General features: G+C 42.1%; 1 protein-coding gene across 1 annotated transcript in view; it reads right to left on the bottom strand.

The window, feature by feature from the left end:
- Nucleotides 1–9,999, bottom strand: part of LOC122659386 (GATA transcription factor 24-like) — a 51,707-nt gene extending 41,708 nt beyond the window's left edge. Inside the window, exons 1-3 of the mRNA XM_043854498.1 lie at nucleotides 9,557–9,999; nucleotides 1,876–1,980; nucleotides 1,754–1,776 (exon numbers count right to left, since the gene is read on the bottom strand). Coding sequence (XP_043710433.1) covers nucleotides 1,754–1,776; nucleotides 1,876–1,980; nucleotides 9,557–9,877 — 449 coding nt within the window. The 5' untranslated portion in view covers nucleotides 9,878–9,999. The remainder of the gene's footprint in view (nucleotides 1–1,753; nucleotides 1,777–1,875; nucleotides 1,981–9,556) is intronic.
- Between the last annotated feature and the right edge of the window lie 4,745 nt (nucleotides 10,000–14,744).

Raw genomic sequence — 14,744 nt, 5'->3', positions numbered from 1 at the left:
AGACGTGTGGATGCGATGTTGAGGGTCGTGACCTTTGAATCGATACGTATTTTGACATATGTTCATTTTCGGTCTGAACCAGACTGAGTGGGTCGTTTGGGCTTATTTGGGGGCATTTATGTACTATTTTGGGTTTTGGATTTTCTAAAAAGTGTCTTTATCTCTTATTAGACGTGTGGATGCGTTGTTGAGGGTCGTGACCGTCGAATCGATACCTATTTTGGCACATATTCATTATCGGTTTAAACCAGACCGGGTGGGTCGTATGGGGTTATTTGGGGGCATTTCTGTACTTTTTTGGGTTTGGGATTTTCTGAAAAGTGTCCTTATCTCTTATTAGACGTGTGGATGCGATGTTTAGGTTCGTGACCTTCGAATCGATACGTATTAACATATGTTCATTTTTTGTCCGAACCAGACCGAGTGGGTCGTTTGAGCTTATTTGGGGGCATTTCTGTACTATTTTGGGTTTGGGATTTTCTAAAAAGTGTCTTTATCTCTTATAAGAAGTGTGGATACGATGTTGAGGGTCGTGACCTTTGAATCGATACCTATATCGGCACATATTTATTATCGGTTTATACCAAACCGGGTGGGTCGTATGGGATTATTTGGGGACATTTCTGTACTTTTTTGGGTTAGGGATTTTCTAAAACGTGTCTTTATCTGTTATTAGACATGTGGATGCGATGTTGTGGGTTGTGACCATCGAATCGGTACCTATTTCGGCCTATGTTCATTTTTGGTTTAAGTCAGACCCGGTGGGTCGTTGGGGTTATTTGGGGGCATTTCTATACTTTTTTTGGTTTGGGATTTTCTAAAAAGTGTCCTTATCTCTAATTAAACATGTGGATGCGATGTTGAGGGTCGTGACCTTCGAATCGATACCTATTTTGACATATGTTCATTTTCGGTTTAAACCAGACCGGGGGCGTCGTTTGGCGTTATTTGGGAGTATTTTCATACTTTTTGTGTTTGGGATTTTCTAAAATGTGTCTTTATCTCTTGTTAGACAATGCGATGTTGAGGGTCAATACCATCGAATCGATGCATATTTCGGCATATGTTCATTATCGATTTAAACAAAATTGGGTGGGTCGTTTGGGGTTATTTGGGGGCATTTCTGTACTTTTTTTGGTTTGCGATTTTATGAAAAGTGTCATTATCTCTTATTAGACGTGTGGATGCGATGTTGATGGTTGTGACCTTCAAATCGATACCTATTTTGACATATGTTTATTTTCGGTTTAAACCGGACCGGGTGGGTCGTTTAGGGTCATTTGGGGCCATTTCTGTACTTTTTTGGGTTTGTGATTTTTTGAAAAGTGTCTTTATCTCTTATTAGACGTGTGGATGCGATGTTTAGGTTCGTGACCTTCGAATCGATACGAATTTCAACATATGTTCATTTTCGGTCCGAACCAGACCGAGTGGGTCGTTTGGGCTTATTTGGGGGCATTTCTGTACTATATTGGGTTTGGGATTTTCTAAAAAGTGTCTTTACCTCTTATCAGACGTGTGGTTGCGATATTGGAGGTCCTGATCTTCGAATCAATACTTATTTTGACATATGTTTATTATCGGTTTAAACAAGACCAGGTGGGTCGGTTGGGGCTATTTGGGGGGCATTTCTATACTTTTTTGGGTCTGGGATTTTCTAAAAAGTGTCCTTATCTCTTATTAGACGTTTGGATGCGATGTTGAGGGTCGTGACGTTTGAATCGATACCTATTTTGACATATGTTCATTCAACCGTGACGGGATGTCAGATAAGCCCTGGTTGATTTTTTTAGTAAACATGGTGTAGAAAAGAGACAAAATAATTCACAAAAGTAATAGCTTAGCCATGTAAAGAAGAAGAATACAAAATGATACCCTATTAGCTGTATTGTTAGCATTATTTTGGGGGGGAGTCACTACAAGAGTAGGAACAATGGGAGGAACTTCATGACCCCCCAATAATAAAAGCACAGCTTGGACCTGCAAATCATCATCCAAAAAGAATCAGCAGTTACATCTTCAGATTATAAATAAAGGAAGAATATCCACAAACAAATAGTAAAAAGATTATTTTAACTAAGAAGAAAAGAAGCATGTGCAAAATTTATTAAACATTGGAATGCAGTTCACACTTGACATTCTTAAGTAAATTTTAATTTTTTTTTTTACTGTCACGAAATACTCTGTATACAACCACATCCCTAGAGCCTAACAAAAGCAACAGTTTTGGATTCTTTTCTCCTGGATATGTGATAGAAGCCATGGTTCGAGAACTCAGTTTCGATACTGGTTTCGCCATGCCAGAAATCGAGTTGGGCTGAGATCTCGGCGAGTTGGTGCTTTTTTTTTTTTCTTTTTTCTTTTTTTTTTGAACTCGGTAGCTGGTTTCGGTGAGTTTTTGACCAAGTTTGGTCATGAAACTTGGTATACGGCTTATTCTGGGTCATTTAAACACAATGGCACAATCAGATTGTCCAAAATCAAAGTCCAAATAAGAGTGTATTGACTGCGGCTGCCCATAGCCACAAAACCTGACCCAGTGCTCTGACTGTCGAATTCATGTGCAGAGTGTACTGACTGCGGCTGCCAAAACTGACCATAGCCACAATATTCAGAACTGGTGCTCCAAGATACATAAAAACCACTTCCAACCAATCACTATTGACCCTTTTTTTTTTTTTTTTTTCTTATAAGAAATTCATTTTTTTTCCAAAAAAAAAATTAAAAAAATAATGATAACAGAAAAATAATTTGGACTCCATGAAGTCATAGATCAGCCAGAAATGTGTAACATATATTAATTTGACACCCAACCACCAAGATTTGAACACAGTTTTTGGAAAAAAAAAATTGGGAAAAATGGTTTACCTTCATCTTGTAATCCTCCAAATTTCTTTGAATTTGTTGTAGATGTAACAAATTTGATGTTGGATGCAGCTTCTCCGTGCATCCGATGAATCTTCAGTGGAAAATGGGAGCTAAACCATGCAATTTGGGTATTATGCGTATTCTCTGCCGAGACCAACGAGATTAGCAAGATCTCGACTTGTCTCAGTCGAGATCTGCACTATTTATACTGGGCCACATGCTTAATTAAAATGAGATCTTGGTCGAACTGAGATCTCAATCTCGCCTAAGATCTCATCGAGATATTGTAATCCATGTGTATCGCCACTCATCTCATCTCGCCTTCTCAAAAAACCAAGATTTAAGCGAGATCTCACCGAGTTCTTGTTCCATGATAGAAGCTCTATGGCCAGAGTCAAAAAAAAAACAAGACGAGAACCAATGATCTCTACAAACCTAGCATCAATATATTCAATGAACTTTCAAGAAAAAAATTCCAAACTATGACACAGAGCTACAAGCCCAGAGCCCCAGAACAGGACCTAGGTCCATTCCATGGCGGGCCATTTCTTGGTGTTAGTTTGGGAGTATCTTAGGTCTTGGATAAAGAACCGACTCAAGAGCTATTTTGAGACCTTACCATGAAACAACCAGTAAATTCAATTAAGGTCCCACATAAGTGACTACCAAGGTCAGAAATTAGTTCAGCATTGTTAAAACATGAACCATATGTACTGTGGAGATACATATTTTGTTATGTGTATATATGTATCGGCGGTAGGCATGTTAGTTATATTTTGTTTTTATATTGTTACCTAGTTAGTCTTCGATTATAACTACAAATAGGAAAGCTTCTAGGGTTTCCTCTTTCGAGTAAATTGCTGCTTATATAAACACGATAAGAGGGACTGCTGAGGGTTACGATTCTGCTGTTCTCTTGGCAGTTTCACCTTCTTCTTCCTCAATTCTCTTCCTCCTCTTTTCTCTTTCTCTTGTGTGATTACTAGTTTCTAGTTTATGATATTGTTCATGGTATCAGAGCACTAATAACCAGTCATCTTCTTCATTCACATGCTGGTTCCACAGTCCATTCAAGAACTCCTATCGTTTTCTGGTTGCAGCAGCCTATGCTGCTGATAAACCATAAAAATACCAGCCAATCGACGAGTGACACATAGCCATCCGAGGCCGAGCTGAAGAACCCAGTCCGTGGAAAAACCGGACACTGGCCAACCCAGACAACAGGTTAACTCAAACGCAACCCCTTCAGGGTCGGAAAGAAGTTTATGCCAGTAGTGGTCGGCCACACGGCCGAGCCCACTGTGATCGGCCACACGGCCGAACCCACTGTGATCGGCCACACGGTCGAGCCCACTGTGATCGGCAGCACAGCCGAGCCCACCATTGTTGGTAGGGCGGCCGAGTCCATCATGGTCGGTAGGGTGGCCGAGCCCACCATGGTCAGTGGAACGGCCGAGTTCACTGTGGTCGGCAGAAGGCCGATTGCTCCTAGATCGGCTATCAGACGAGTCCTCCATGGTCGGCAACCAGGCCGAGTCTCCCTAGTCGGCAACCGAACCGAGTCTACAACGGTCGGCATGTAGGCCAACCCTTCCTCACCCGGAAGCCTAGATGAGCCCTCTATACTCGGATATCAACCTCTCAAACCAATGCAAAGGTTCACAGCCCAGCTGAAACCAGCTCTGGGCATGGCTACCTGGCCCTGTGGGGCCCACTTGAGCATCTGGGGTATGGATGACAGCAAGGACTAGTGGAGAGGGGTATTTTGGTCATTTACATCCTCCCCACACTGCCCTAGGTTCATTGGTGAAGGTCCAAAAGGCAGAATTCACATCTGAGCCCAAATGCCATCTCTGGGCATTTCACTGGGCGTTTGGGCAATCGCCCAGAGCCTGTTTAACATGAGTTTAAGCTCATTTTCTTGGATTTTGCAGCAAGGCCTGCCATGGTTTCGATCAAGGATGCAAATGGGATGATCATGGACCAAAAATAAAGCAAAATTCATTGGTCCAAATGGATTCAAGTTTGGTTTTCCCATTTGGAAGCTGGGGGAGCTCTGACAGCACAGGGAAAGGCTGTCCAGGCTAAGCTCAGGCTTTTGGATCCAGCTTTGGCTGCATGCATGGCTTGTTTTACATGTATTTACATGAAATAACACTGATCTTATGCTAAGGTATGCAAAGATCTCATTGCATGCAGGGATCCATGCCCAGATTGCATGCACAGGGTGCAAGTTTACAGTGCAACTTAGCACAGAGACTGACTGCAGTCTCAGCTGTAGAAACAGCAGCATATTATTCCATTTGATGATCAGATCTTGCATGCAATGATCATGCATGCAAGATCCCAAGCTTCCCTATGCATTCTAGTGGTGTTTAGAGCATTACAGGTCAGAGACACACCAATCAGACTAGAGAACTGTGGTCAATCATGGTAAACAGAAGTATACAAAGGTTGAGATCATTACCTTGATCTTGTATGCAGGCTGGTTCAGTGTCAGAGACAGCTCAGGTCTCACCTTCCTTCTTCTCTTTCTCTCTTTCCTTCTCTTCTTCTTCCTTCTCCTTCTCCTTCTCTTTCTCTCTTTCTATTTCAGTAGCAGCAGTAGGAAACGAAAATGGAAGCTGGTCCTTCCTATTTATTGCTTTAGGATGACTAAGGCCTGTTTGGCCTTAGGTCCCACTTCCCAAGAATGCATTTTTTAGTGCATTCTGGGCCATTCTGGCTGCACTGGTGGGGTCCCCATGATTCCAGAGGTGGATAATGGTTTCTAAAATTCCCATCTACCTCTAGGGGGCGTTCATAGGCTGTATGCATGGTCCCTTGGTGTCTGAGTCCATTAAATCAGTTTCAGACACTCTGGGCATTTCACTGGGCTTTAGGCCAATCGCCCAGTGCATCGCCTAGAGAATGCAACCTTGCTGTTTTGGCCTTAGGCTTGCACAGGTGTTAAGCCTATCTCTTGGGCATTGCACCAACACCTCTTCCAAAGTCAAACACACATCCAAACAGGTGTAGGCCCCATATATTTGGGTACGAGAGAGAGAGTACCTGGAGCTGGAGCTGTACATCAGACTGTGAGTAGTGGAGTTGCATGGGTCTGCAACCCATCCTAACAGGCATATAGGATGACATCCTCGGAGGTTCTCCACTGAATGCAACCATTGGAATGATGCTCCACAGTGTGTTTGGGTGACTGGTCACAGGTTCCTGTCCTTCATTCAAAATCCCCGTCAGTCTGGGGCAGGTTTGACATTCTACCTCTTTTGGACACAATGCGCAACGCATTCCATTGACCTAATGCTTAAGGAAATGGGGAAGAAAACTTTGGTAGCAAGTGTGGTCAGGAGGGCAAGACAAGAGACCACTTTTGTATATAACCATGGATATGCGTTACAAATGTTGAGGGAGAAATGCAATGGTGATTTAGTGACGCCTGGTGTGACTCAATTTGCCACCAACTGAATTGCATTGAAGAACTTTCATGCAAAGGTTGTTAATCTGAGGTCTATGTTTGCTAGTGAGCAGTGGTTTGGTTGGAGGAGGTCGAATACTGACGAAAGGAAGGCAGCACAAGAGTCCATCGCTAGTGAAAAATTTTGGTGTTACTTGAATAAAGTGGTTGGTATATTAGAGCTAGTGGTAAGAAAGGGTACTAAGGATGGTGGATACAAAGAAGAAGCCTACCTTGGCCCACATTTATGCTGCCATTCAGAAGATGAAGGAATTTGTAAGAGCTGCAATACCCTGGAGTGTGAAGTTATATATTAAGATTATTGATGATCGATGAGAAAAGCACTTGAGTAATCCATTGCATAAAGTTGGTTAGTTCAACATACTTTACACTTCACAGTCATAGTTACATTTACATATTCAAAAGCACTAACAAGTTATATATGTCATTACCAGCATACTATTTCAATCCCAAATATCAGTACAAGCATAATCTTGGACTTAAATCAGAACTGCTAAAAGCAACTGAAAATGTCATTGAGAAATTGGAGCCAAATCTAGAGATATAGGTAGAGGCAAATAATGAGGTGAGACTGTGAGACTTGGTAGCAAGCAAAGGAATGTAATTAGTTACTTTATTGAACTGTGTACTAAATAGTAAATACTAATGCAAGGCATGTTTGAACTTTGAAATGAAAACAGATCCAATACTTCAGAGATGTTTCCATAAGTTTCAGTCGAAAAGCTGATGTGGAAACTAGAAAAAACTCAGACCCTGGTAGGTCCACTACTGCCTACTGGCATTATATTTATAATTTTTTTCATATACCTATAAGTATTCCTAATATTCCATATTTGTAATGCAACCAACTGGTGGGTGCTATATGGCTCAAGTGCACATAACCTAAAAAAAGATAGCAATCAAAGTGCTCTCACAAACTTGTTCATCCTCTGGATACGAGCGCAACTGGAGTACATTTTCACTCATACACAATAAGAGGAAGAACTGATTGAGTCACAAACACTGGAGTAGCCGATGTATGTGCACTATAATATGAGACTAAGGATGAAGCACATACGTAAAGACATGGACAACAATGATAAAGCACCAATCAAGCTTGCAAACATTTTCCAAGAGAACTCAGATGATAAAGAGGATCCCCATACTAGTGGATGAGGGATCGAGATGAACCAGAATTGGATCAGGCTAGGGGTAGGCCTAACCCCACCATAGCTAATTCGATGGGTACCAATATGGATGACTATATGTCGGAAGAGGGCGTGTGTATTCAGAGTTGCCTCAACTTTTTCAGCCTCAGGCTCGCTAGGTTGATGAGGAGGAACACGAGTCACATGGGTTGCCATCTGATGATGATGGGGGTAGTGGTGGTGATGTAGGTGATGGTGATGGTGATGGTGATGGTGGAGGTGGAGGTGGTGATGATGGTGGAGGTGGTGATGATGGTTGTGGTCGTAGTGGTGGTCGTGGTGGCGGCATGGTAAGTAATGGTTATTATGATGATCGTCATGAGGGGATACGTGAGCACTACCAGTACGGGCAATAAGGGTGGATGTAAGGGGTATTAATGGAAAATAAAAGAATAAAATAAGCAAATAAAAGAATTGTAGGAAAGGGAAAAGAAAATACCAGGTTGAGAGGAAGAGCTCATTCGATCAAGCACAATTCGAATTAAGACTTCAGTCGAACAATCATAACCCAAAACCCTTTTGAATCCCAGTAATAGCAGGCCTAAGGGAACAATATATTTCAAGTAAGGAATGGCTGAAACAGATCTGGCGGAAGGCTTAGATTCAGATTTGAAGGTGGTTCTGAAACCCACTATTCCAGCCATTGTTGGAGCTCAGGTCCAGCAGCAAGGGTCGCCCTAAGGGAAGGCCTCCTCAACCCCCAAAATCCAAGGAGAAAAGAAGGATCAAGGGAGATCAATCCAACTTTGTGGGGCTGTCAGGGTTACCCAGAAAACAGAGTAACAGCGTTGGTTTAAATAACACAGAAATAACACAGAAATAAAGAAGAAGAAATTATAAGAACAGGGGAGAAGGTCACACAACCATTATTATCGTACCAGTCGGCACCACAAACAACTCAACAAAATTCCATTCTCAAATCTGTTTCAATCGTTGGTTACACATCTATTTGTAAGACCCAGAAAATAAAGACTCTTGATTACTTACTAAAACCTAGACTAATAAAAATACAAACTAAATAAAACTCAAAATTGGAAACTTCCATATATGTCTAATAGCTACCCCAAAATACAAGATGACATATATTTTCCAAATAAAATAATTCCTAAATATCCTACTTAACCTAAAAACCCACTTGGACCCGGTCCGTCTTCATATGGGTCCCCCAATGCATTTAGTCCGGTCCAAGAAATTGCTCCTGCGTCAAGTGTCCAAATTAATACATTGAAATATGGGGTTGCGGCATAGTAATCACACTGATGTTTGGCTACAGAATGTTTTTGGGGAATCCCTTGGGATTCAATCTTCAGCACCCCCAAATCAGATACACAAGCAATATGGATGAAGTAGCCAAAGTTCTAAGGTTTCAGTTTGGTTTGGAATTTATGAGGCTCCATAACTCTCATACCCTGTCCTACACTAGCAGGAACCCATCTCAATAACAATCTAATGCAAATGCAGCACGCATTTAATTAAAAAAAAAAATCATTTTAGAAAGAAAAAATTCTAGGTTTAGAACTATGATTAAAAGGCAAATGGTTATTCTTTGTATTCAAGTAACACCAACTATTTCCCTATATATAACATAGATAAAGTCACTTATGAATATAGTATCACAATTTTTAAACACTCACTGGATAAATCAAATTGCTTGAAGAGAATAGTGCATTTACTCAAGACACTGCATGGGTTTATCCACAAACAGGACAATGGCCTAATGTGAACATTTGACAGTTCAATACCTTGACAATAACCCACGACCACCACTGTAACCAAGTATGTTATTCCAGATAAGAATAGGGACTGCATGAAAAAACTGAGGCATGAAACTACAGCTTTACAAGAAATTATATTAGGAAAATGCAAAATAACACAATTATATCAACAGAGATCAGATGCAATATAACAGCAACGATTCTTAAAGTCTAAGAGCTAGAAACTTATAACACGCTAATCCATTTGGGTCCTTTTCAGCATTTATGAATACATAAACAATAATTGAAATCCGACGAAGAAAAGAACTCACCGTTTCTGCAGAGACAGAATCAAAGACATAGACCTCACCCTGGAAGGAGAGGGTGAGCTGGTTTCCTCCATGGACTCGGGACGGCCTTGAGCCATGTGGGTCTGATAGATTTCCATGATCAGACGGGACATCCCCTTCCAGACCTTCACTACCACCACCATCCTCCTGATCATCAATGTCATTCCCATTGTTATGATGTTGTGCATGGTCGTGCTCTTGCATGTAATGCATGTCCATTGGCTGCGGTTCTGCAACAGGAAGAGGTGGATTACCGCCGTGGACTTTGTCGATCTGCCCAGGAAGATGCATTACCATTTGCATCTGATTCACAGAGCTCAAAGAGGGCTTCTTTCTCGAGAAATCTCTAAATGCTTCACCATCACATCAATGCTATCAGTTATATTAACACAACAACTGAAAGATCAACGACCCCAACTGAACGATTCAGGGAAGAGAATAAAAGAGAAGTCAAGAGCAAATACAGAGTTAAAGAGTATCGATTATCGAACTTCCTCAAACTACCATTCCAGGTCAGAAATCTCATAAATCCGAAAGTCGAGTTCACATTCTCAACGAAATATCCAGAATTCCCCCCTGATCCATATGAATGCGGACTTGTTCAATGATCGATTCTTGAGCTCGTAAGATAGGATTTGTCTAGGGCTTCCAAGATGGCCGGAAGAGATTCCGAAAAAAAAATATATTCCAGCCAAACAAATCAGAATTTTGTTTTTATTGATCTTCCTCCTCTGTGAAAATGTGAGTTATGGGTGAATCAGTACTTATTGAAGTCGATTGAGGTAGATTTTCGATCAGGAATTTATTTGTCTAGTGTTTGGGTGGTCTCCGTCTAGCTTCCGACAGAAGAGAGAATCTCCGGCGACCGAAACCCCCACCAGTTTCTAGGGTTTTAACGAGCTGATCACTGTGTCTTGAACAGGTACTTCGTACAGAGATTTTATTCATTTTCACACGTAGAGGGAGAGGGGAAGAAATATAACATGACGAGCACAAACTTCACGCGCCACTGAGGTACGCGCTCTTTTATTTTATTGAAAAATTTCATGGACAACCCTTGCATTTTGGTCGAATAGCATAGAAACCCTAAAAACTTTCAATATATCAACCTTACTCCTGACGTTAAGCATCAGGAAGGCTACCATCACTTGTAGCAACTCCATCCTCATTGTCACACCCCAACTCCCCACAACTAGGGTAGTGTGACTACGATGCACACATGCACCCCAACATCTATCAGAATCTCAAAAGTAGTAATTAGCCCTCACAGTCCCCACCCAACATAATTATAATCAGAGCAGCGGAAGATAGAATATATAACAATATAAATTAGAGTGTGGATAAGTTGTGGTACTATATAGGTAATCGTATGTGAATTATCCGTCAGAAACATAGATAGTTCTCATCCATACATAAGTATTAAATATCGACAAGCTATTACTTCATAAGAGAGTGCTAAAAGTAAAAGTTGAGGCCGAGCCCACCAAATACTGTAGACGCTGGATTTTGCCACCCCCCCCAACAATGACGACAATCGGACGCAAAAGACTGGCAATGCCCTTTAAATACTCTTTCCCTTCGGAGTGACTCGGACACCCCCTGCTCCACCTCGTTTCCACCCGTTGTCCCCCCCCCGCATCCCTGGAACGACCCTACACTATGCCCTCGCTTGAAGCCCTGACCAAATGGCATCGTGCGCGACTAGAGCACTGCGCGGCAGCATCGCGAGTGGTCGCGGCATTGCGTGGCAGCACCGCGCCCAGCTACGGCACTACGCGCAACGACACCGCCCGACAGCGCCGTGCCCGACCGCGGCACCACTGAGTACCCAAAGTGAAATTTTTTTTATTTTTGGCAATGCTGCCAGACGGATTTTTGGGCTACAAATACACCCCACCCCTCATTTCAACAAGTTCCAAGTTGAGGAGAGGGGGACCCCAGAGCTCTAGTTTTCAATTTTTTTCCTTTTTTCCTAGTTTTTGGAGTCTGGGTCCTCCAGACCCACCTTTCCTAACCCATTTCCTCCCAAAACCCCGAAGCCTCCCATGGCCAAGTCACCCTGCCCAACGTCCTAATCCCTAGTTTTCGAAGTTTTTCGATGTCGTTATTCTGTCCGAGGTTCTAGTACCTGACACCCGTACGCCGTTACGCTGCCCAACATCAGGGTAATTACTTTCCAAAGATTTTTTGACGCCATTATTCTGCCTGATATCCAGGTAATTACTTTTTGACACCATTACTCTGTTCGATGAAGGATAAAGCCAGTCTTTTGCCTCCACCTGAGTTGGGGGACACGATTCGTCTCGTATAACTACACTGGTTTAACGCATACAGGTATTTAATCCGTTCATCGTATTTTAATTTCGTAACGATGTAGACTTTTACATTATGCCCGTGTAGTGTACAGTAGTTAATTCAATTAGGCAGTTTGTGCATCATTTTAGCTATACATGTGGAAATAATGCTTTATGAAGGAAGAATATTCGAAAACCAGTATCTAGTAGAAAGACCGGTTTACCTGGACGAGGTGGGTGCCTAACACCTTCCTACTCTCGTAACCTGACCACTTACCCTGAATCTCTGACCAGACCAAACGAAGTCCCATAGCTCTTCACAGGGCTACACCAATGGGTCCTAGGCCCCCATCCTAGGTGGCGACTCCATTTCATTTAATTATATGACCCCCCGTCCCCTGATAAATCATGAACTTTGAGAAGACACATTCCTTCTCTCTCCCCAACCGAGGAGCATAACCCAAACCTCCCCATCTGAACCAAGTGCCCCCAAAAAAGAAGGGAACGTTGTGGGCGCTGTTCCAAGAACAGATCTTCACAGTGGCAACTCCACTGGAGATTGATGGTCAAGCTTTCAATACTAAATGTTACCGTTGAACGCAAGAATATTCCCCTTTCTGCATTGTTTGATTGATAACATGTTTGGCTAACCCCTTTTATGTAATAACTGCATCATGCATCATGTTCGAAGTGAAATCAAACAACGAGGGTACTCCTTTTTGTGCCTCCACCCCCAGGGAGGTGAGGCACATCATACTAAGTACTCTAAGATTAGATGATAGCCACTTCATGCACCACTATCATGCACACACACACGGCATGGAAACACACAACCCCGTGGTTAGTCGTTGGACCCCATGTGTAGTCATGGATAATTCACGACGAAGTCACAACCCTTGGTATTTACTAGACGGGTCTAGAATCACTAGCAAGGGTATTCACTAGTGTGCCGTTGGGTACTTCGCATCCCAAAATGGGCACTAGCTTGATTACTCTGAGATCGTGTGATCTATTCTCTAGGAATATCAAAAGGACCACGTACCTACAATTCGCGATCACGAGCGATAGGTATATCGATTCTGTTAAGGGTAACCTTTTTCGGTCCTATTAGCCTACCTATTGCACGCATCATATAGGAAATCAAACCATATACGATTATCATACGCCACAAACTAACATAGTAGGGCTGAAAGCGAGATTCTTGGTGGTCTACCTTTCTTAATATGGATTGCCTGTCATAAGAAGGGGCTCTATCCGTCCCTCGACAGTCCCTCATAAAAAATGACATATTCATCTAGGCTAGTGTATCGAAAAAAAATGTTGTCTCGATTGTCCCTCGAAGAATGATACGCTATCTAGTATGGTACGTCAATGATAGAGCTCTGAGCATCTCACGATACAAGGCACCCCGTGTTAGCAAAGGATAGACCATTGAGAGATTCTCAACTAGGCCGTTTTGTTTACTACTGTGTAACGATTCCAATTTGACCTAAATCATTGAAGAACGAAGGATTTATGGTGTCACTACATCAATTCCGAGATTATAAAGGCCTTCTCAGATTAATCCTGGGTGTTGGCGTAATTACACCATTAATTAACTAAATAGGATGGAACCAAGAGGTCAAAGGCAAATTATTGCGCAGACTAACCTTATTTGTATATATTTGTTTGTGTATATCTTCTAGTATAAATAAAAAAATATAAAATCATAAAAAAAAGCTTCTGAAGTCTTAAAATAAGTTTTGTCAAGCACAATCAATGATAAGAAATATTCTTGTTACTTGTGTGGTCCCGTCATGATAATGGGCTAACCCGAGTTGGTCCAATTTGATCCCCAGAGGTCTTAAGTACTTCTACTCCTCCACTCAGGCAGAGTCTAGTAAGGTCATCACCCAGTGTGGGCACCATGGATCCATCAAATGTCAGCCCGTCAATTGAAGTACTGAATCAGGAAATGGTCAACATGCGAAAAGAAATGACAGAGATGAAACAGTTGGTCACGCAAATGGTTCAGGCGATGCAGGGCCAGTTCAGAGGAGATAATGCACAAAGCCCTAGAGAACCTAGGATGATACCAACGGTACCTAGGGTGCAGCCCAAAGTTGTGATAGAAGAAGAGGAGGTTGTGGTTGTCAACACCCTACAGAATCCACCTGAGACTGAATGGGAAAAACAAATGAGGGAAAGGGTTGAAAAACTAGAGATCGCCGTGAATGGCAAAGCAGTTGCAAAATTGGATGATGATTTGATCTTATTTCCAATGGGAAGAATACCTAAGGATTTCAAATGGAAGCTTGACAAGTTCAACGAAACTGGAGACCCCAAAGCCCACTTAAAAATCTTCATCACTATGGCCAAGTCATGGGAACTCACAGAAAACCAAATGGGTCAGGCCTTCCTTTACTCATTGGTTCGATCGGCTCTGAGGTGGCTCACTCAATTGGACCAGACTCAAACTCAAACCTGTTTGATGGTTGTAAAGGCATTCACAAAGCAATATTCTTACAATACTGAATTGGATATCACATGACGAGAGTTGGAGACACTCAGGCAAGGACCGAATGAAGGGTTCTCCAATTTCATCATGAGGTTTAGAGAGAAGGCCGCAAAGATATGGAGCTGCCCGACAGAAGCAGAATAGGTGGAGATGATCTTGGAGAATCTGTATGGAGAATATCATGATTGTCTCTACTGTCAACACCTCACAACTTTTGAAGCACTCATAGCCACAGGGAAGCGAATTGAAGACAAATTGTTCAGAGATACAAACGGCCAGGACAATTACATGATGCAAAATCAGAACCAAAACCCGGAGGTGACTATGGTAAATTCAAGTTTGCGTGAGTTCACTAATTTGGGCATCACTAGGTCTATGG

The sequence above is a fragment of the Telopea speciosissima genome, chromosome 4 (assembly GCF_018873765.1).
Source record: "Telopea speciosissima isolate NSW1024214 ecotype Mountain lineage chromosome 4, Tspe_v1, whole genome shotgun sequence".
In the NCBI taxonomy this organism is placed as follows: domain Eukaryota; kingdom Viridiplantae; phylum Streptophyta; class Magnoliopsida; order Proteales; family Proteaceae; genus Telopea; species Telopea speciosissima.
The sequence above is the reverse complement of the archived record's forward strand: the minus strand, read 5'-3'. Positions and strand labels throughout refer to the sequence as shown.